Raw genomic sequence first — 21928 nt, 5'->3', positions numbered from 1 at the left:
TACTATCAAAAGCATTTCCCAAAACAAGCTGGAGAGATGGTTTAGCAATTAAGGCATTTGTCTGCAAAGCCAAAGGGCCTTGGTTCAATTCCCCAGGACCCATGTGAGCCAGATGCCGAAGGGGGCACTTGCATTTGGACTTTGTTTGCAGTGGCTGGAGGCCCTGGTGCACCCATTCTCACTCTCTCTCTGTCTTCCTATTTCTCTGTCAAATAAAAATAAATAAATAAATAAACAAAGTTAAAAAAAATTTCCCAAACCATTCTACATTTTGAGATTATTCTGTGAATAAAACAACATTTTATCAAAGGGATTGAAGTTAGACTAACAATAAAGTGCTTGTTGTCTCTGTTCTGATTTGGCTGAAAGAGTCTAGAGTAAGAGCACTATGAGAGCATTTATGGCTTAGCAATTCCTCAGCATTTCTATATTAGACATCCTTATAAACTTCTAATTGTACTTGACAGATTTGCACTCTTTACCTAGTTTTGATGCTGCCTGAATCACCACTATCTTACTCTGTCCTTTCCCTCCCAGAACTGATTTGTTCATGAGGGATGATGCAATAATCATCGTAATTGAAATTTAAGAAAAATAATGCTAACTGCACACAATTGTGTCTCTAAATACAAGGTACAGGCAATACAAATTATGTTATAGAAGAAGTTAATTAAGATAAAGTGCATAAAGGAGGCATCACTTTAAGTGGGTCTTTGGAAAGATGAAATACACACACACACACACACACACACACACACACACACATTGTACCTAAAAGCACAGAGACAGTTATGTTAAGCTGTCATGTTCAGTGGTCTACTTATACCAGTAAAATGACATGGGTAGCTGGGATGTAATGAAGTTTTAGACTAAATTTAGGATTTGAAGATATATACACACTTCACAAACAAAACAGGTTTCCCTAAATACAAAGCTGCTGTTTTGTTTATTAAGCATAAGTTACTTGTAAGGATTATGATTTTTTTCAGTCCTCCACTGGTACCTTTTATGTAAAGGGAGAGCACAGTTCCTTGTGCCACTTTGTCCCCGGGGCCTGTTGGGAATTGGTGTGGATTAGGTTTTCCTTTCTGCATTCTCTCTTCTGAATGACAGTAACATGGGTCTTTGGCTTCATTTATTCTAAAATATTTAAATCAAATTATGAAACTAATGTATTAAAAATGAGAAATAAATTCAAACCAGATCCCTCTGGCTATTTAGACTCATTAGCCCAATTGGTCTGAGTCTGTGGCTAGTTAGTCCGTTGGGTTAGAACACAGTGCTAATGATGCCAAGATCAAGGGCTCCATCCATGCTGGCCTACTTCCCTTTGTTCCATTCCGTGGACACAACCATAGCCTTACCCAGGCCAGATTCCTTATGAATGCATTCCATTTGTCAGAGACATGCAGTGAGAATGCTGTTAAATTAGCCTAAATTTGTCCCTACCACCAACAAAACAAGGAAAGAAACGAACAGAACACTCAAAGTCCACATCAAATAGGAACATATTATGCAGGTAAATGTACACTTTTACTGATTTCATCAACAATTAAGACTTAACAATAAATGTATAAATGAAGATGTGTGAACTTTCATTAGACTAATTGGAAACCTTGAACATATTTAAATTGAGAAATAGTAATTATATATTTAATTTAGAAGCATGTGATGTTATGATTCATATATACCTTGTGGAAGATTAAGCTGGCTTTTAACATCTCCATCATCTAACTTTTTGCTTATTTTAAAATAAATAGGCTAAATAGTGTTTTGACATAATTTCATCTCACATCATTTCCTCCAACTTGGATACTTCTATGACTAAATATTTACAAAATATACTAGATCAGAAGGGCTAGGAAATATTTAGACTCCAATAAAATTATAAAGAGATGAATGCACTTAACAGAGAGCATATTTTGTACATGGTGAATAGGCTTCAGCTATAAATTGAGGTACTAAGGGAAGAGAATAGAACAGTGCATTCTGTGTGAGCTCCCACTGAGCAAGACACGATGTGAAGTAAGTTCCATCCATTGGCAAGTGTTTCTATTGGGCCACCTAGAAATAATTAAAGACTTACATAAGTAAACAGATTATGAAGGTTAAAATTAGACTGAATATTAATTATTTTAGATTAAATTGCAGCTTTAGAGTGTTTACATGAGGCCTTTAACTTATAACTGTTAGCTATCCGTCTAATATAATGACATAACAGGCATTAATAAGACAAAGGAATTTCTATTATGTGTGAAAACCTTAAGTCAAAACATATCACCTGAAATCAGCATACCTTACACTATGCTTTGTCCAAGAAATACTAGCATAGTTAGCATAAATATTATCATCTCAAATATTAGATCTCACTAATAGGAATAATGCTAACTAGAATAGGAGGGTGCCATACTGAATTCTTACATATCCCACACTCCAGACTATCCTTGAATTTACAAGCCTTGATGGTGGGCTTATGACTGTATTAGAAGTCTTAAAAGAGTCTTAAATCTAAGTAGTGCACAACTATGGTACTAGCACTCTGGAAGCTGATGTATGAGACTCATCATGATTTCAACACCAACATGGGCTTCAGAGTAACTTCCAGGTTAGCCTGAGCTATAGTGAGACCCTACTTAATAAATAAATAAATGACCTGAAAAACTGTCTTTTGGTTTTTTAGTTGTCATATTATTGGTTTCATTTTAGACTTTTGTATATCCCACAGTTTTCTAAGGCATATTTGTGGTAGGGAAATATTCTGATGAATATTGATTACATCCTTTTTCATTCAGTACTGAAGCTCTGTTAATCTTAATGTTGCCACTTAGACATGAGAAGATAGTGGATGAAATTTATGAAATGAAATATTGCATTCATCCTTCAAATAGATAAGGGTATGCTTAGCAAAAGGAGAGTGAGATGCATCTGACATTTTTGAATTAATCTAAAATTCCCTGTAAAAGTTCCTGTTATGTTGTGGAACTGTCCTACCAATCTGAGAGTAAATTTGTCATTGACATACTTAATTAGAATATTAGTAAAATACAGGGTTCCTAAACATGAACCCATACTTCATCTTCTGATGATCCCAAGAAGAGTCTTTTTAATGGTAAAAGTTAAATGGTCAGTGTAGAACTGGCTGAGGTATGGGCAAAGGTGTCTTCAGTTCATTTTGGAAAATTGAGGAGGGTTTCAATAGTAATTTGAAATCAAAGAAACCAGTACCTAGAATAAAATGAAACATATATGATTTCACTTACTTATTAACTTGACAATCTTCTACTCTATGTGGGACATTCTGGATTAGAGGGTGACTGTGTGAGTTAATTGCATCTAAGGATGGATATAGGACCAAGCACGAAGAAGTTCATTTCTTCAAGTTTAGATAAAGGAAAATTTAGAAAAGGAAACTCAGCAAGAAAGCCAACATGTAAGAAAACAGATAAAGAGAGGAAGGTAGTCAAGAGAAAAAAATGTAAGGAGAGAATAATCCACATGCTAGCATTTATGAAACATAGATTTGGCTGAGGATAAAATAGTGAGCTTTGAGTTTGTCATTATATCCTTTCCTGGGGATGGTGGTAAGATGGGATAAGGGAATAAATGAAAATTAAGAAAGTGTAGAAAAATGAATTTGATGATGGGAGAAAGGTAGAGAAGACAGAAATCAGTAATTGAAATAGGAGAGAAATGAATAGAGAACTTTGTGAGAGAAACAGAAATGTGGCTGGGCATTGAGGAGGGCCATGTAAGGCATGATATGAAGGAAAAGTGAATAAAATAGTCTTACTGTGTTTTCACACTGCTTTTGGATTGAACACTGGGCATCTCTCCCTGGTGACCGAGCTTTAGGGTCCCCCAAAGTCCTATACTTTTTAAAATTTATTTTTCTCAATTTTTATTAACAACTTCCATGACTATAAAAAATACCCCATGGTAACACTCTCCCTCCCCCACTTTCCCCTTTGAAATTCAATTCTCCATCATATCCCCTCCCCATCTCAATCAGTCTCTCTTTTATTTTGATGTCATGATCTTTTCCTCCTCTTATGATGGTCTTGTATAGGTAGTGTCAGGCACTATGAGGTAATGGATATCCAGGACATTTTATGTCTGGAGGGAGCACATTGTAAGGAGTCCTACCCTTCCTTTGGCTCTTATATTCTTTCCACCACCTCTTCCACATTAGACCCTGAGCCCAAAGTCCTATTATTTTGTGCCTCTATATATAGGAAAACGGACAAAAGGCATTTCCTCATCCACAGCCTACTCTTGAAGCTTCCCCTGCCCCATGAAGCTTTGATACTACTTTCCTATTGTGATAGGAAACAGCTATCACCAAGATAGTGACGTAAAACAACACACACTTACTACCTTGGACTTTGAAGGTCAGAACTCCAAAGCTTCTTGTCACTGATCTCAGCAGAGCCACAGTCCTGAGTGCTCCATTTTCTTTCCCTTTCTAGCTTTGAGAGACTTCTTGTAGTTTCTGCCTTTCTATATTGCAAGTCAGTGATGGCATGCAGCCTTTATTCTTACATCACCTGTTTATATTGACCCCTCTGTCTCCTACTTCTTTCTTTTGAGGGCCCTGTTGATTACTTTGGGCCACCCATCTGATCCAGGATTATCTTTGCATTTAAATATCCACTCATTATGTGACTAATTTCCCCACATGTTCAGTCCTTTTTGTTTTGTAAGATCACATGTCCCAGCAGGGTGTGTAGACACACACCTATAACTGCAATACTCTGGAAGCTAAGGCAAGAGGATCTCAAGTTTGAAGCCCATCTGTGCTACATTATAATTTGAAACAATCTATGCTTAATACTGTGACCATGTTAATATAAAGGGAGAACAAAAAAAAAAAAAGGATGAATGGCTATAGGAAGGGTGTTATCATTCTAGAACAATCATGTTTTATTACTCATTATCTGGGAATGCTTAGCACAGACAATGAATACCTATGTTTCCAGAGCCATGAATACTATATTAACACTGGGTTCAATTTAGGCCTGAGTGTGGCCCAAACTTTAGTTGCCTGTGGCTTGAAAGAGGTGGTTAGAGGCTTTGGAGACTTGGGTTTTGATATCCACACAACTGGAGGTCCTATATACTCTCCATATACTCATGCCTCCTCTTCAGGGTTTCTTACCAGCATGTATCATCACAACCAGCTATATATACTCTTATATTGGAACTCATAAAGGCAGGCTTAGTTTTCACAATTCATAGGAAAAGCCCCATACTTTAACCTAAAGACATTAGGAAATTCATAACAATTTACCCATCTAAGTAAAAGTTGTTTGGGGGTTTTACCTTCATTTCAGCTGGAAAATCTGGGAATAGTCTGAGAAATTTGATAGATGAGACCAAAAAAAAAAAAAAATACACTTTGAATCAGAACAATTACAAATTTAAGTTCATGGTGTTTTATTGGCATTGTAGGCTAGGATATAAATAGTAGGCAGGATTTGGCTCCACATCAGAACTCAGTCAGAAGGTGAGGGTACTATTAAAGGGACAGGAGGAAATGAAACAGAAGGAACACTGGCTCAGAAGTCCATATAATCAAGTTCCATCCGATTACGTTACTTCAACGTAATTGTGACACCTGTACATAACCATAATGATAATCAGTGACCCTGTGATCAGGTGGCAATTTTCTCATCTAAGCTATCCACACATGTTAAATGCAAATGGCTTGAACACCTCCTATTCCTGTTGTATACAATAGTCTAATAAAAAAAAAAACCTCTTCTTTTATATGTGTTCATTCATTCACGTATTTACATAAATTAATTCCTCTGGATTTTACATACATCTATAAATGCCCATGCATGTGGAAGTACACACATGTTTATTTATATACCCCAATGTGAGATGATGGGAAACAACTGAGCCTAGAATCAAAAGACATGGACCTTTGGCTTCAATTCTTTTTGCAGTCCCCCAGGAGACTTTCATCAGACCATAGGTTTGCCTAAATATGAAAGCTAACATTTTAAATTAAATAGCTCTTTCAGTCTTTTCCATTCTAAAATAATAAACATTTACCTAATGGAAGTAATTCAGGTAGATCTCACCTCTAAGCTCTTCTTAATAGAATTTCTGCTTATTTTTTCATTAGTGTGTCAAAGGAGACAATAGCTTTGGTTAAGTAAATTTCTCACTTTCATCTACATCCATTCTTCTGGATTCTAATTTGGTATAGCATTTTTCTTTACACCAGTACAGCATTGAAATGATAGGTGATATCAGAATAAAAGGAACTTTTTATCAAGAATGCTAAACACTTTCAGACCAGTGTGAATGACACTTTAGGGCCATTGTCTTAAAACTCATGATTGTAACACACGAGGGCCCATGGAAGATTCGGCAATTGGGATCATATGTTGACTCTAGCTCACGTTTCATTTTCTCAGCTAAAAACACATACTGCACACTTCCTGAATGTTATATGTGGAGTGAATAACATAGAATTGATGTCTGAAACCTCCTAGTGAAGGAGACAGATATTAAACACATCATTGGACACAAACCAATTAACTAAGATGTACTGTTATTTGAAGACAAAAAATGGTGGTATTTTGAGTGTTGAGCAGGAAGTCTGGACTTGAGGTGAGTCTGTCCTTATAAGTGAGCTCCATAGTTTATTTCAGTGACCTTCCCCTCTAGGCTGTAATTCCTCCCACAATACCAGATGCTCATATTTCACACTAGAGAATAGGTGAAACCAAGATTGAGACCATGTTCTATGTTATAATCTTCATTGATTTCATACATACTCAGACTCTTCAAGAAGTTATGAATGGCTTCCTTATTGAATGGCCCCTGGGTCCCCTACCACTGGATACCCTGCTCTGGATGTTGTGCACTTGGAATGAGAAGGCCAGATCCCCCTGATCCCCCCTCCCCCCACACACCTTCCAGTTCCCCTTCTGCTGGCTTAGGGATGCCTGGGCCCTGTGAATTTGTTGCAATAGCAGCCCCTTTGCTCCACCTTGATTGAATGAGCCCTGGGTCCCCAACTACCAGATCTCCTGATCTAGTGGGTATGCATGTAGAATAAGTAGGCCACTTCTCCCTGTTACCCCCAACCTCCAAGCTCCCTGGTTCTGGTTCCCCTGCTCTAGCTTGGTGCTGCCTGGACCCTTGCTGCCAAATTCATGGCCCCTGAGTCCTAACTCCTGGATCTCCTGCTCTGGAGGGTGTGTACATGTAGTGAATTGGCCAGAGCTCCCTGTTCATTCCCTACCTCCAAGTTCCCTGGTCACAGTACTCCTGTTGCTGTCTGGGGGAGGGGTCTAGTCCCTGCTTACCATCTGTAGAAACAGGTTTTTTGCTTGGGTTTCCTGATTGACCAGGCCCTGGGTACCCAAGTCTCTATTCACCTGAGTCAGAGAGTACACAGTCCACTGTAGGAGCTGGCCTCTTGTTCCTGGCTCTCTAGCTTTCCAGTCCCTGGATCTGTATCCCCATGTGCTGAAGAGTATGTTCAAGTGGTATAAGGAGTGTGTGCAAATGGCCAGAGCTGCCAGTTCCCATGTCCCCATTCCCCAGGTACATTTGATGTGTTTGCAATCTCCACAATCTGCACATTTGTGGTTATAAGCCCACTGTACACCAATCTGGTTCACACTTAAAACAACACATCCACTGAAGATCCTGAAAGGAAAAAAAAAAAAAAAATACTTGTTTCCTCCTCAGTAGAATACAACATTTTCCCAAGATGGGTAGACCACAATGCAAAAATAAATAAATCGATAAAGCAATGAAAGTCAGAAAACTGAGAGCTAGAGCTAGTCCTACAATGGAAGTCTCCAATAAAATCATAGAGAAATGAACAGAAATTGAATCCTGCATTAGTGCATTAGTCAGGGTTCTCTAAAGGAACAGAGCTGCTAGAATGAATTATATTAAAAAGTAAATTTATTGGATCAGCTTACAATAGTCCAATAGCAATTTCAGGCCTGAGAATTAAGGACCTGGTAGCTGCTCAGTCCATGTAGCCAGATGCTTCAGCAGTGCCAATCCAGCACTGAAGGGCTGGAAGCTTCCTGAGGAGCTGCTGAGTTTCTGTACATGCAGGTCTTTAGTCCATGCTGGTTTTCAATTCACACTGGAAGGCAACAAGGAAGGGGCTTCTTTCACCCAGAGCTTCTTTATATAAAGTCCCCCTCTGAGAAAGGCTGTCTGCTCTGGGGGAAAGACTCCTCCTTCAGTTCATCCTCCCTGGAAGCAACCTCAGGGACCCACCTAAAAGGGATTTTTGTAGATTACTAAACAGATCAAGTTGACAAAACCTTAACTATCACAAATCCCAAAATGAAAACACAATAACAAATGTGACTCTTATGAAAAGAATTGCTGAACTGGAAGCAGGCCATTTAAAAACCAACACTCACATAGATGAAATAGAGCAGAATTGTCTCAGAGCATTCAGGTTTTGACACTAGGCTTAATTTAATTGAAGAAAACCTTAGAAGCCTCAAAGGAAAAATAAATGTATTGAAGGTGAGTCAACAAATGCAAGACTTCAATAACCAGTGGATTAAGCTTATGAAGACTTGATCAAATGCAAGAATAAATTCCAGGAAGCATCAAGAGAATCAGAAATTGAATAGAAATTATATGCCCAAAAAGAGTTAGACACAATGTAAAATAACACAGCAGAAAACAAAAATCTAATAAAACTTAAAAAAAAAAAAAAACCTCTGTAGAATCCCTCATTAACAGAGTTACTTGTGTAGAAGACAGAACCTCTGAGATGGAAGACAAGAGAAAAGAAATTGATGGGAAGTCCAAAATCTTTGCAAGTTCAAAAAATCATGAGGGAACCATGGGATACACTAAAACAACCAATCTTGATCATGAGTATACCAGAATGAGAAGAAATCCAGGCCAGAGGCATAGAGAACATATTTTTTAAAAATTTCAAGAAAAATTTCCTTATTTCTCAAAAGAGGTGCTTGTCCAGACATAAGAAGCCCACAGAACACCAAATAGACAGAAACAAAGAAGAAACTCTCCAAGGCACATCATAGTTAAAATTTTTAACAATGAAAATAAAGAGAGTGCTAAAATCAGCAAGAGAGAAACAACTTATTACATACAAAGGTAATTCAATCACTATTACCTCAGCTTTCTCAATGGAAACCATGAAAATCATAAGGGCCTGAAAGGGAACCCTTAAAAGTCTAAAAATCTATAGCATCTGGACTGGAAAGATGGCTTAGTCATTAAGGTGCTTTCTGTGAAACCTGAGGACCCATTTCTGACTTTCCAGATCCCACAAAGGCCAGTTGCACAAAAGGCAAGGCAAGCACAAGGTTGCACATGGCCATTAGGTGGTGTGAGCATCTGGATTTCGATTGCTGTGGCTGAGGCCTTGGCATGCCAATTTTCTCACTCCCTCTCTCTGTCTCTCATTCTAAAAAAAAGGGGGGGGCTTCTTGGCTTCCAGCCCATGCTACTGTACCCAGCAATAGCATCCTCATAACTTCCCATGATAAATAATCAACTCTATGATTATATTAACACAAAGCCAAACTCAGGCAGATCCAAACAACCAATCTCAGGAGCCTAGAAGAAGATCACAGTAACCAAAACTAGAGCAGGCTTAAAATAAATAAATAAATAAATAAATAAATAAATAAAACTCAAGAAAGTACCAAACCCCACAAAGTACACTATCAAGGCAGGGATTAAGTCAAACTACACAGAAATAACCTTGAACGTTAACTCACCCATCAAAAGACACAAGTTGACAGGGTGGGTCAAATAAACATACCTCACCACTAAAGACAGACACCTCCTTTTGTTGAAAGGATGGAAAATGATATTCCAAGCAAATAAAAATAAGAAACAAGCAGATATTGCTATATTAATGTCTGGTAAAATAGACTTCAAACCAAAAGTAATCATAAGGTCAAAGATGGCCACTTTTTACTCATCAAGAGAATGATCCAACATGATGACATCACAATCATAAATGCATATGCACCAAACACAGGTACACCACAGATTATAAAACAAAACCTATTTGATAACAAAACCAAAATAAACACCTATACCATCATAGACATCAGAGACTTCAATACTCTACTATCATCAACAGACAGATCATCCAAGCAGCAAATCAACAGAGAAATAATAGAGCTCAATAATACCATAGATCAATTTGACCTAATGGACATCTACAGAACTTCCCACTCCAATTATATGGAATACACATTCTTTTTCACAGGTCATGGAACCTTCTTGAAAATAGACCATATATTAGGCCATGAAGCATGCCTCCATAAATTCAGGAAAATTAAAACAACTTCCTGCACCATTTTAGGGCACAAAGCTTTAAAACCAGTAATTAACAACAAGAGACACATCAGGAACTCCTGCATCTACTAGAGACTAAACAACACACTTTTAAACAAGGAATGGCTTGTGGAAGAAATCAAAACATAAATTTTAAAATACCTAGTTTTGAATGATAATGAAAACACAACTTACCAAAACTTATGGGACACAATGAAGACAGTACAAAGGGGAAAATTCATAGCACTAAATACCTTCCTAACAAAGACAGAGTGATCTCAAATGAATACCCTCACTGTCCACCTAAGGGTGTTAGATAAACAAGAAGAATCAAACTCTATAAGCACCAGACAGAAATAAATAATAAAGATCAGAGCAGAAATTAAGGAATTGGAAACCCAGAAAACAATTATTAAATACATGAAACAAAGAGCTGATTCTTTAGAAAAATAAACAAGATTGATAAACACCTGGCCAATTTTTTCAAGCAAAAAATAAATAAATAAAAATAATAGTCTCAAATTAACAAAATCAGAAATGAAAAAGAAAAGGTCACAACAGACATCATGACATTGTAAAAATCATCAGGCAGGGCATACCTATAAAATCTCTATACCACAAAATTGGATAATCTGAAAGAAATGGATGAATCAATATCCACATACCACCTATCAAAACTAAACTCATAGCAGACTAATCTCCTAAACAAACCTATCCCATCCATTGAGATTGAAAAGTTAATCAAAACCTTCCCTCAAAAGAAAAGTCCATGACTTGATGGCTTTTCAGCTGAGAACTGTCAAACCTTCACTGAAGAACTGAAATCAATTTTTCTCAAAATGCTTCATATAATTGGAGAGCAGGTAACCCTCCCCAACTCCTTTTATGAAGCTAGCAAGCTAGCATCACTGTCGTACCAAAACCAGACAGATGTACAAGAAAGAAAAAAGAAAAAAGACGAATAGGCCTATACTTCTGATAAATTTAGATACAAGTATCTTGAACAAAATCCTAACAAACCCAATTCAACTGCATATCAAAAGCATTATCCACCTTGGTCAAGTAGACTTCATCCCAGGGATGCAGGGCTTGCTCAACATATGGAAATTGGTCAACATGAATACACCACAGAAATAAGTGTAATCACAAGAACCACATGGTGATCTAAATTGATGCAAAGAAGGCCTTTGACAAAATACGATGTCAATTCATGCTCAAAACACTGGAGAGACAGGAATGGAGGGTTTATATCTCAACATGGAAGATTTAACAAATGAAGAAGACAGGAGCAGTCTGTTGTGCACACAACTAAAAAGATATGGTGGTAGGAGATGGAACATCTCTTTCCTAGCATGGGATATCTCACTTGTGGAAGTCGCATAGACAGAGGTCAGAACTGAAGTTTAAAGAGTTGGGACTGTGGACTGTGGAAGCTACTTTGGTGGATGTTGGGGCCTGCACATCAGCAAAGGCCTCTTCCAGGAGTCTGAATGCCAAGACACTGAGGATTATAACAATGGAGATAAGAAGATTAGAGAATGCCAGTAGAAAATTAAGACCAGGTGTAGAGACTAGGAGGAAAGAGAATGATGGGAGAATGGAATGCTGAGAAGTGTTAATTTCAGTACCTGGGATAGACAGCAAAGAAAAAGATCAGACTGGGACATGGATGGTGTGTGACATTGCTACTATGGTCCTTGTGACATCCTTTGTGTCATTTTCTAGATACAAATTAAACAGATGAGTCTGGACCACAGGAAAGGGGTCTAATGGAGAATGTCAACTGGGGAAAAACAGTGATACACATTTAAATCAAGGCCTCCTGCATCTTACCGGTAGGAATACTCACCTAGCTCAAAGATTACAATTTAAAACCTAAGCTTTCTAAACCCTTAGTAAACATAGTTTAATATTCAACGAATAAAAAATAAGTGCATGAATAGAAGCTGTTATGGGATAGCACAAAAATCCCCTATACAATTATTACAATTTGTGTTTGGGTGTATGTGTCTGGTAGTTACATGAATACCCAGACCTACATAAACTTTAACACAATATTTTAGACTGTACATCTTCATTAGTCAGGTACGGCTGACATAACTAAACACCAGAATGGGTGACTTCAACAACAAAATTTTATTTTCTTACACTTCTGTAATCTAGACATGTAAGATCCAGGTGCGATTTGGGTCAATTTGTGGTGGGGTTAGACTTTACTTTCTGGCTAATAAGACTCCTACCTTCCTTTTTCTATGTAGACCTTCTGCTGTTCCAGTGGACAGGAGAGAGTGAGAGAGGAGAGGAGAGGGATGTTTGTATGGCCAGCTAGCCTTGATACCATAACATCACACTTAACTTTAAACTCTTCCTTAAAGGCCTATTTCCAAATAATCACATGAAACTCAGTCACAGGGAGATAAATAGGAGTTAGGGCTTCAAGGTGAAGGCACAGTGTGTGTGTGTGTGGGGGGGGGATATATACAACATCAATGTACTTGGCTGACATTTAAAATATCTTCTCATGTGACAAATATACCCGTTCTTTGTCACAGAGATTGCTGTTTGCTATTAAAGGGGTAAACATTGAGCTTGTGTGTGCTGATTGCATTGAAATTAAATTATATTTCTAAAATAATATTTTAAGTTTCATTTTGGACAAGGTTATATTCCACTTGAAATATCCAGCACCCTTAAATGGTAGCCCAGTGGATCCGATCAATTGATTTCTGTTGCTGGGCAGAATCCACGTGGTAAAAGCCAGAGAAGGTATAGATAGTCCAGCAAGAGCGTTTTACCGCGAAGGTGTAAATTCAAAGCGGAGGCGCTGGACTGGAGCCGTGTGGCGTCTGCGCACTTGCTACAATGATGTTAACTTTCACTTAAGGTTACTCTTAAGGGACAAGTTATCCTGGTTTAATTTTTTTCCTCTTGTCGGTTTTACAAGTCTTCATCGTACGTAGGCATTTGTTTCGTTTGCTGCTAGTGCTTGAGAGAATGCTCCCTGAAACAGCTGCTTGGCGGGCGTTGAGAAACCCTCGCCCAGGAGGTAGCCAGGTGACAGGCAGGGTGGGGACCCGCAGAGCCCGGCGGGCGAGGAGCCGCTCGCATACCATTCCCCTCCCACCGCCACCCCGCGCTGGGAGGCGGAGAAGCCTGCAAACTTCGCTCCAATCCGTGGGCACCCTACCCCCGGGAACCCCTTGCCGGGCGGGCGAGCCGAGACGGAGGACGGAGTTGGAGGAACTTTGCCTAGCTGCGCGTCGGTGCCCGGCGGGGGCGAACCGCTCCTCTCCGCTTCCTCCCCCGCGCTCCTCCTCCTCCCTCCTGCCCGGGTGTCCCGCCCCCGCCTCCCGGTCCTCGCCCCGCCGCCCGCGCCCGTGATAGGACGAGCCCGGGGCGCGTATTGTGCATATGCAAACGAGCCTCCCGGCTCCCCGGGGCTGCTCCACCGGGCCAGGGGCTGCGGCTGCGGGCCGGCTGCTGCCGCGCGTCCTCGCCGGGAGTCCGGCACGGTCATGTCCCCGAGGTGTCGCCGAGCCGCTAGATAAACGCCAGCCCAGGGGGAGCACCCCGCAGGGGCTGAAGATGAGGGTGCCCGCGCCTGGGCCGTCGCTGATTGCCAACTCCTCCCGAGCTCGCGCCCGGCGCGGAGCCCGCGGCCGCCCAGGACCCGCCTGTGCAGCTGGAGCCGCAGCCCCCGAGGCGGCCGTGGCCGTGGCGCTGCCCGCGCCCCTGGCGCCCGCGCGGACAGGGGGGCCGCCGCTGCCCCGGCTGCCATGAGTTGTGCGGAGGTGATGTATCACCCCCAGCCGTATGGAGCGCCCCAGTATCTGCCCAACCCCGTGGCAGCTGCAACCTGCCCCACAGCCTGTTATCATCAGGCTCCCCAACCTGGCCAGCAGGTGAGTCACCGACCGGGCAGCCTGCCGGGGGCGGGGGCGAGGCCTCTCCCACCCCCCTCCAGAGTATCGGTCTTGGGGCTCCCGTGGTGTCCCCGTGGCCGGGGCGGGTGGCGAGGGATGCTCTGGAACCTGCGTGAGAGACGCGCGGGAGAGAGGCGAGGCCGGGGAAGGGCAGCAGAGAGGGCGAGGATGAGAGGATGAGCTTTACCTGCCTGGGGGCTTCATTGAGCTGCGTCGGCAGAGCTCAGAGGGTCGCTGCTCCTGGCCACGCTAGCTCTTAAGACTCAGTTCTCTGAAACTCACCAAGGGCTTCTGTCTCAAGACTGTGTGAGTAAACTTTTATTTTAACTCCAGGATTTTGTTTCTTTGGGGAGGTAGTGTGAACTGCCTGGGGTTTATTGGTGTAAGAGGAATAGGTATGTCACAGAGGACACAAAGGCTGCCTAACCTCATGACATGACTTTTATGGAGCTTTGGGGCAGAAACTTTGGTCTGATGCGACGTGCATGCAGTGTTTTTAGAACTTTTGGAGTCCTGCGTCCTGTGACTGTGACTTCCCGGACAGTGATGATATTATTTTTTCCTAAGCCCCTTAAATTACAGAGCACTTAGAATACATATTTGTCTGTGGCCCCTTGAGGTAGCCTTGGGTCTATGTAAGCTGGGGCTCCACAAAGCCAAGACAAGGAGCATGCCCATTCAAAGGACCTGGCACCTGGGAGGTGACAGAAGGGAGAGTAAGGTGCTGGCAGAATTGGTATTAAGTGCTCGTCGTGAGCACTGCTGTACGGCTGCACCAGCAAGTGCATCAAAGTTTTGTTACACTGCCTAGAAATAAAAAGTATTTATGTGGCAAGGGGCTGTACTAAAACAGAGTCCTCCCTAGACTATGGAGGTTGGGATGGTCAATATCATGACTATTTTTTAATAGGACTAAATAAATTTAGGAAATTAGCTAGGGAAATCCACAAAATTTATTGATTTTTTTTTTTTTTTGGTCGCTTCTTAGGGACCATATGTGTTATTCTGGCCCTAAGAAGCTGACTCTTGAATTAATCTGACCATTGAATTTCTCGTTTTCCTCTGCTTCCTCTCTTTTCTGCATGCACAGTGCTACTCTTTGGAAAGAAATCCTTTTTTTTTTCTTTTTTTTTTTTGTTGTTGTTTAAAACTTAGGGCTGTGAAAATCAGCTGCTCTGAAAGGGTATGAGTCCTGGATCCCCTGCTTAACAGCTCTGACCCAAGTCAGAGAGGGTAGAAGAGGAAAGAGCTTGACATTTTTGATAGTATTTTTCTTTTTAACATTCAGCATTTCAAAGCAAAATTACTTTTGAGGAGAAAGAATTGAAAATATTTTTGTAATCTTTGGTTGAAGGCAACACATTAAAACATTTTTTTGTTGAATTGTGTGTTTTTCTTTGGCATGTACAAAATATAAGTAATATAAGTTCAAGCGAGACAGAGAGATTCTGAGTCCTGAACAAAGTACCCTTTGCTCCCCATCTCTGATACTATGGAGATCTTCAATTATCAGCTGGAATGTGGACAAACCACAACCTCAGACAAGTCTACATATTCTCAAGCAAGGAATGATATAAGTTGTGAATAAGTTTAAAGAGATATAAAAAATTCCATTAGAATATGAACGTTTGGTCAGTATTAGAAAAAAAAAATTACAAATTGGGGCAGTTAGTTTTCAATGAGAATTAACTCCAAATGTTTTATCTCACTGTTGCAATAGCTCTGAGTCTCAGCCTCAAATTCCATTCTTTTGCTAAAACCATCAACAAGATGAAGCCTGAACTTAATAACATAGAGTCTGGATTGTCTACCCCGGCGAGTTGCACAGTGGTCCACCTCTGCTGTAGATCAAGCTTCTTTAAGCATCCTTCATGCAGATGCTTGGCTGAGTTACTGTGAGAAATTAGTCTAGAGGTGTGCATGGGAATTGTCATGTTGCTTTACTAAGTTGACTTCTTCATGATTTTTGTTTTGTCAGTTTGATGATTCCTGGCTAGTGAAGTCAAGAGGCTTGGCTGTATCACTACTGTTCTCTTACTGTCAGGACTTTATTTTGATGGCCTATATTTTCTATTGGAGAAAAGAGTGAATCAGGAAATTCTTATCAGGCTGACAGCATTTTTAGACTATGCAGTGCGTGGGTGAAGTGGGACTAATATTGACTTGGCCCTTATGCAGTCATCCGAGAATACATATTTTGGTTGTTTTTGCATTCCATAAGGTTTTATCATTATTATCCATGAAGATTGTTTTCTCCGTACATGGGAAGTGACCCCTAATAGTGTCTTGCCTGTGAGACAAAAATAAAAGCTACAACTCCTACTACATTTGAAAAATAAATTGTTGAGAATAAAAGAAAAAGTAAGAGCAACAGAATAATAAAGTTCAATAGTCAATTATGAAATACATACTGGAAAAGAAGGCATTAAGTTTTGTAGTACTTCTGTATTTAAATGTAGTAATGTATCCTCCAGCTTAAATTTGTAGTTCTGAAATTGTCACATATTTCTTGTTTTACTGGGAGTTCATATGATCAGACCCAGGGCTTTACACACGCTGGGCAAACATTTTGCTACGGACATACAGCATAGCCCCACCTCTGAAGTCTCTACAAATTAGTATATTAAAATATTTCATTAGTTATGTGTCTTAATCATAGGCATATTTATTCTCTCCATGTATGATCACATAATTGAGAATTTGTTTTAGTCAGCTTTCTGCTAGCTTTTCCCATCAAAGCTGAACATGTCAAGCTTAAGTATTTATTGAACCCATTAGATGCTATAGGTGGGTAGTAGGTCAGTGTCTTTAAGTCATAGTCAACAGCATATAAATGCTGTACTATAGTGTTAAATAAGAGTAAATTTTATAATCCTTGACATAATTCCTGGGAATTGAATGGCCATGCTAAAATCTTACCATGTGCTTTATAGAGCCAGGAGTTTCCAAGGGCTGGTAAACAATATATGCCCCATGACCACCATCTCTTCATCCCCAGAATCTGCTCCTGACTCAGTCTCTCCACAGATGCTCTGAGGGTTGATGACACGGCAGAGCGTGTGCAGAAAGGAATGCACTTGTACCCTTGCAGCGACAGTAGGAACCAGCAAAAAGTTTCGAAATATGTGTCAGGAAACATTGAGGGTAATAATATGAAATCATAGATTCCCTTCATACTCAGTGGACTTCTCATCTTAAATTCAGATAGTCTGCTGTCTAAATCCTCCCCACATTCATAATGTTAAAATTAGGAAGATCCTTAAAGGCAGGCTTTGAGAATCACGAAGCTTGTAGATGAGATGAGAATGGCAGGGAACAGTAACTACATTTCCACTTAGGCATAAAGGATTTTAATAGTCATACCTCGGGCTTCCTTTAAGTTTGAATATATTTATTTTGTCTTTTTTAAAGGTAGCAGCTGTGTGAATATGTATGTATGCTTTTACTTAAAAGAGTTAAATTTCCTATGGGAGGGCAGAACTCTAGTTCTGTTTGCAAGGAGTTTTCCAAATTCTTCTGTACTCTGCCACCTTGGATAAATCATAAAACTGCTCCGAGATTCTGTTTGTCATGGGAAAATGTAGGAAAAAAATACCTTCAGCTCAAACTTTCACAAATGGAAAAATGCATGTTCACAGTGTTGAAATATCTAGTTAAAATTTTCAAACAAACTGGTGACAAAGTCAGGACTACCATTGCTCCTTCCAATGTAGATCTTTCTAACATGCTGTGAAATTTCCCAAGCTGCTCCTACCCCATTGCCCAATAGGCTTATTTTTATATGGTTCCCCAATCAACTTGTTTGATAATGAAGATTAATATGCATTAGATTCTTTGGCCTTGCGGCTTGAGATTCTTTCCAAGGCTTTGGTGGTGTACTTTTGTAAGTTTAGGCATTCCAAAGGTCTTTTGCAAGCATTTGTGTTATGCTAATGACTTTTGTGATCCATGCTACATCCTTTGTTGATGAGGCAGAATATCCACTTAGCAAATGAACATTTATTTATTTAAATTTAAATGCAACAAGTGGTGTTAACAGTCACTTGTAAGCATCTTTCATTTCAGTGCTTTTCAAACCTAAGTTTAGATTCATTAAGTGGTAAGAATTCAGTTCTAATCTAAATAGTTTCAATCCACAGTCAAATTATTTAAGGCAGGGGATTTAATTTTCTTGCAACTGTAAGCAAGGACTTAAGTATATTTATAAGGATTCATGCCAGACTTCTTTGAAAAAGAGCAGCCCCTGTAATTCTACACTACACAAATTAACTTGAAGGCAAAGTCTTAAAAGCTTAAGCTACCCCACAGTTTCATGTTCCCCAACACTTTCTGGTCAGAAGCAGTAAAAGGTACAAAAAAATTTAATCTTTAAAATCACTGAACTATTGGTCTGGCAGTCGGTCAGAGTGGAGGTCACAGTAGTGATGAAAAGGGCAGGATTGAAGACCTTAAAGTCCTGTAGAGTCAGGGTGCATTTACCTAGAAATCACATCTCAGGACACTGTGCCCCTGGAAATTCAAGTCAGAGGTACTTGGGCAAATGAGAGAAGTTCCACCTCAGCTAGTGCTTGGTTGAAGAATCTCATGGTTTGAGATGTTGCAGATATGAGTCACAATAAGGGCAACAGAGTGTTCAGAAGAGAAACCTTCCACTTCTCTGCAATATCACTTATGGCCAACTGCAGGCCCCACTGGGTAATCTGCACCTTGATGTCTGGTACAAAGGGAATTTTCAATGAGAATTAAACAATTATGTACATGCCCAAGGCAGATCTTAAAACAAATTTGTCAGCTAGATCAGTGTGATTTCAGAACATAAAGTTGAAGCCAGATCTCATTCTCACAGGCTCTGTGTTCATTAAACTTTCATTTTTAAGTCTCAAAACCAATATGCCAGGTAATAGATAATAAATTAAAACATTATATCCTGAAAAATTCATTTGAGAGACAAATATTGTCTAATTGTTGAATGTCAGCTTTGACCAAGAAAGTGAAGGCAGTAATTCTGATGAAAGCTCTGCCCTGAGCCTTTCAAAACACACCTCTTTAAAAAGCAGCTGGTTTTCTGCTTTGACTACTCATTAAGGAAGACCCTGAGAGTGCCTTGAACCAGAGCCCCACACAGCTGTTGTTAAAACAACTCATAAATGCCATATTTGTAGATAGTTCAGTGGATTCCAGATTTACGCTAGTAATTTACAAGTGTGGGCTGAACTGGGGAAACTGAGCCATTTTTCATGTCCTACCATGAACAGAAAGAGGAGATGACCTAAACTCAACAGGTGTCCTTTCCTCTTACAGCTCTATCATTTCAGGGTGCTGAATCACATTTTCTTGAAGGCTAGAGGAGGGCTGTACAGAAGATTCAGCCTATCTTGTTTATATGAAGATAGAGAAAGGAAGTACCAGAAATAATTCCTAGGAGTTGAGCTAGATGATCCATGTGTGGGAATGAATTAGTCCACTTTGGTCTGTATTGTCCTGCAAAATCAGAAGAGGTAGCCCATATGAAAAAGAGAATTAAGTGTGACTATGTCTAAAGCTTCAACATATGGTAGAGAGAGAGAGAGGGAGGGAGGGAGGGAGGGAGGGAGGGAAAGAGAGAGAAAAGCTGGGGATCGAACAAGACCTCTAAGTTAATCAGGTTACAATTCATCATGTCAGAAAAGGAAGTTTAGGGCTATAAATTTCAGTGACCAGATCAGACTCATGGTCATACCTTCTTTGTCATTTCAGGTCCTTTGCATGATTTCCCATCTAAACTTCCATAGGAAATAGACCACAGTTTGAGATTTACCAAACATTACTTTCTTGATTTTATTATATTTTTGAGTATTATATACTTGAGAAAATCATACACTTTTCTATGTGGATTACACAGTGGGCTTTCTTTATTCATGTTTGCCCTTTGAGGCTTTCCCAACTCTGTGAGCAGTTACACTTTAGGGACTGGCTGTGCTTTCTGCCTTTGTATCTCAGTATTTGCAATGTTACTATCGCATTATAGTAGTCACTCCATAATTATATAAATGAATGAATTTTAAAAATGTACCCAAAGTCTAGTCACAGGATTATACAGCCTGCCAGAGTTTTATATATTGGAAACTGTTGTTTCATTCAAAGTAGTCGGTTTGAGAATGAGCACATACTCTAATGATGTGATCACGGCTTAAAGCATTTTGGGAATGCAAATTTTGAAATTGCTTCTAAGCCTGTGGCAATTTTTTCGGACACTATAAAACTAGAAAATGTTCTTCTTTGGAGGGGTAGCTTACATTTTGATAATGACTGCATTCATTCAAGGCCATGTGCTAAAAGGAGTTATCAGGTTAAGTAATGATACCTTTGCCTTGCTCCTCTGTGCTACTAAGAATAAATAGGTTTAAATATAACCAAACAAAACAGGAATCTTGAAATGTGACTGACAATTCCTTATATGCTGATCTGTTCACATTTTCCAAATAGGATAATGAAAAATTGTACAAAAGTGGAGTTTATATCTGACAGTCAAATAGCCAGTATTTGTAGATAGAGAAGTTCAGTGTCATCTTGGAATGTGAATCATTTTAAGGTCATATGTCACTCTAGTGGTCATATCTTTCATTTGTTCCTCTCCCTTCCTTTCCTTTCCTTTCTTTTCCATTTTGCTTTCTTTCTTTCTTTCCTTTTCCTTTTTTTTTCAGTGCTAGCCTTCAAACCCAGGGCTTTATGCAGGGTAAACAAGAGTTCTACCAACCTAGCTATGTGGCAAGACCTCAGACATGTTTCTGTCTTCAGTTTCTTAGTGTGATAAATTCTTTAGATTATCATACGAAGCATGAAATGCCATGTTGATTGTAAGCTTCTGTTTTTTCTATTTAGTCAAAATAAGTATTTCATAGGGACTTGTGCTTGTTGATGTACTGTCTTAGCACATGCTTGGTAGTCAGAAGTTATAATCCCATGACTTCCCTTACTAGTTAGGTGACCCTACCTAAATAAACCAATTTTTGTGTATGAAAATTGGGAGTAATTATCCTGGCAATATTTGTGTATGAAACAACTGAGTGAAACCAAATATGTAAAAGTTGTATATAATAATTTACTTAAGTTAATCCAACCACCTACTTCCTGACCTTTTACCTTCAATTACATTAACAACCAAAACTTCTAAACTTTCTGAAATATTTTTACCAATCTGTTTTACAAGTAAGTTTTAAAGAAATGATCCAAGAACAGTAGGCTCTTTTCATGGACTTCATGCCTCTTAAGTAGGCTAATGGCCTCTTCTATAGCTTCTAACCACATTTTTTGAACATGATACAGCTCTTGTATTTAAAGAAGATAGCCACTAGGAATTGTTCTAGAATAAAAAGCTATGTCTAAATATCCATTGATTCAGTAAAATAGTTTTGTTTCCTTAGGAAAAGTTTCCACACATGCACAATAATCATTTGGCATTTTGCAAGCTTAAGCCTTGGGGAGTTAGTGGTATTTGGCTCCTGAGATGGAAGTCTTTCTCTTGTCAGACAAATCCCTTCCCGTGCACATTCCTGCTGAAGCTTGTTTCTGTTGTGCCTGATGGCGGGCTGGGAGGTGGTCACTATTGTTTGCTCTGCCTAAGTCAACTCTCCTTCCCTGTTCTGCTTTATATCCTTGTGAACTTTCTTGTCGCTGCCCTGTGACCCCTTCCCTAGACTCACCAGATT

The 21928-nt window shown here is 39.6% G+C and overlaps 1 protein-coding gene across 2 annotated transcripts in view; it reads left to right on the top strand.

Annotated features, from left to right (window-relative positions):
• Nucleotides 1-14076: 14076 nt before the first annotated feature.
• Nucleotides 14077-21928, top strand: part of Vgll3 (vestigial like family member 3) — a 44696-nt gene continuing 36844 nt past the window's right edge. For both annotated transcript variants that reach the window (XM_045147820.1, XM_045147819.1), the window contains exon 1: nucleotides 14077-14219. In XM_045147820.1, coding sequence (XP_045003755.1) covers nucleotides 14094-14219 — 126 coding nt within the window. In that variant the 5' untranslated portion in view covers nucleotides 14077-14093. The remainder of the gene's footprint in view (nucleotides 14220-21928) is intronic.

The sequence above is a fragment of the Jaculus jaculus genome, chromosome 4 (genome assembly GCF_020740685.1).
Source record: "Jaculus jaculus isolate mJacJac1 chromosome 4, mJacJac1.mat.Y.cur, whole genome shotgun sequence".
Classification (NCBI taxonomy): domain Eukaryota; kingdom Metazoa; phylum Chordata; class Mammalia; order Rodentia; family Dipodidae; genus Jaculus; species Jaculus jaculus.
The sequence above is the reverse complement of the archived record's forward strand: the minus strand, read 5'-3'. Positions and strand labels throughout refer to the sequence as shown.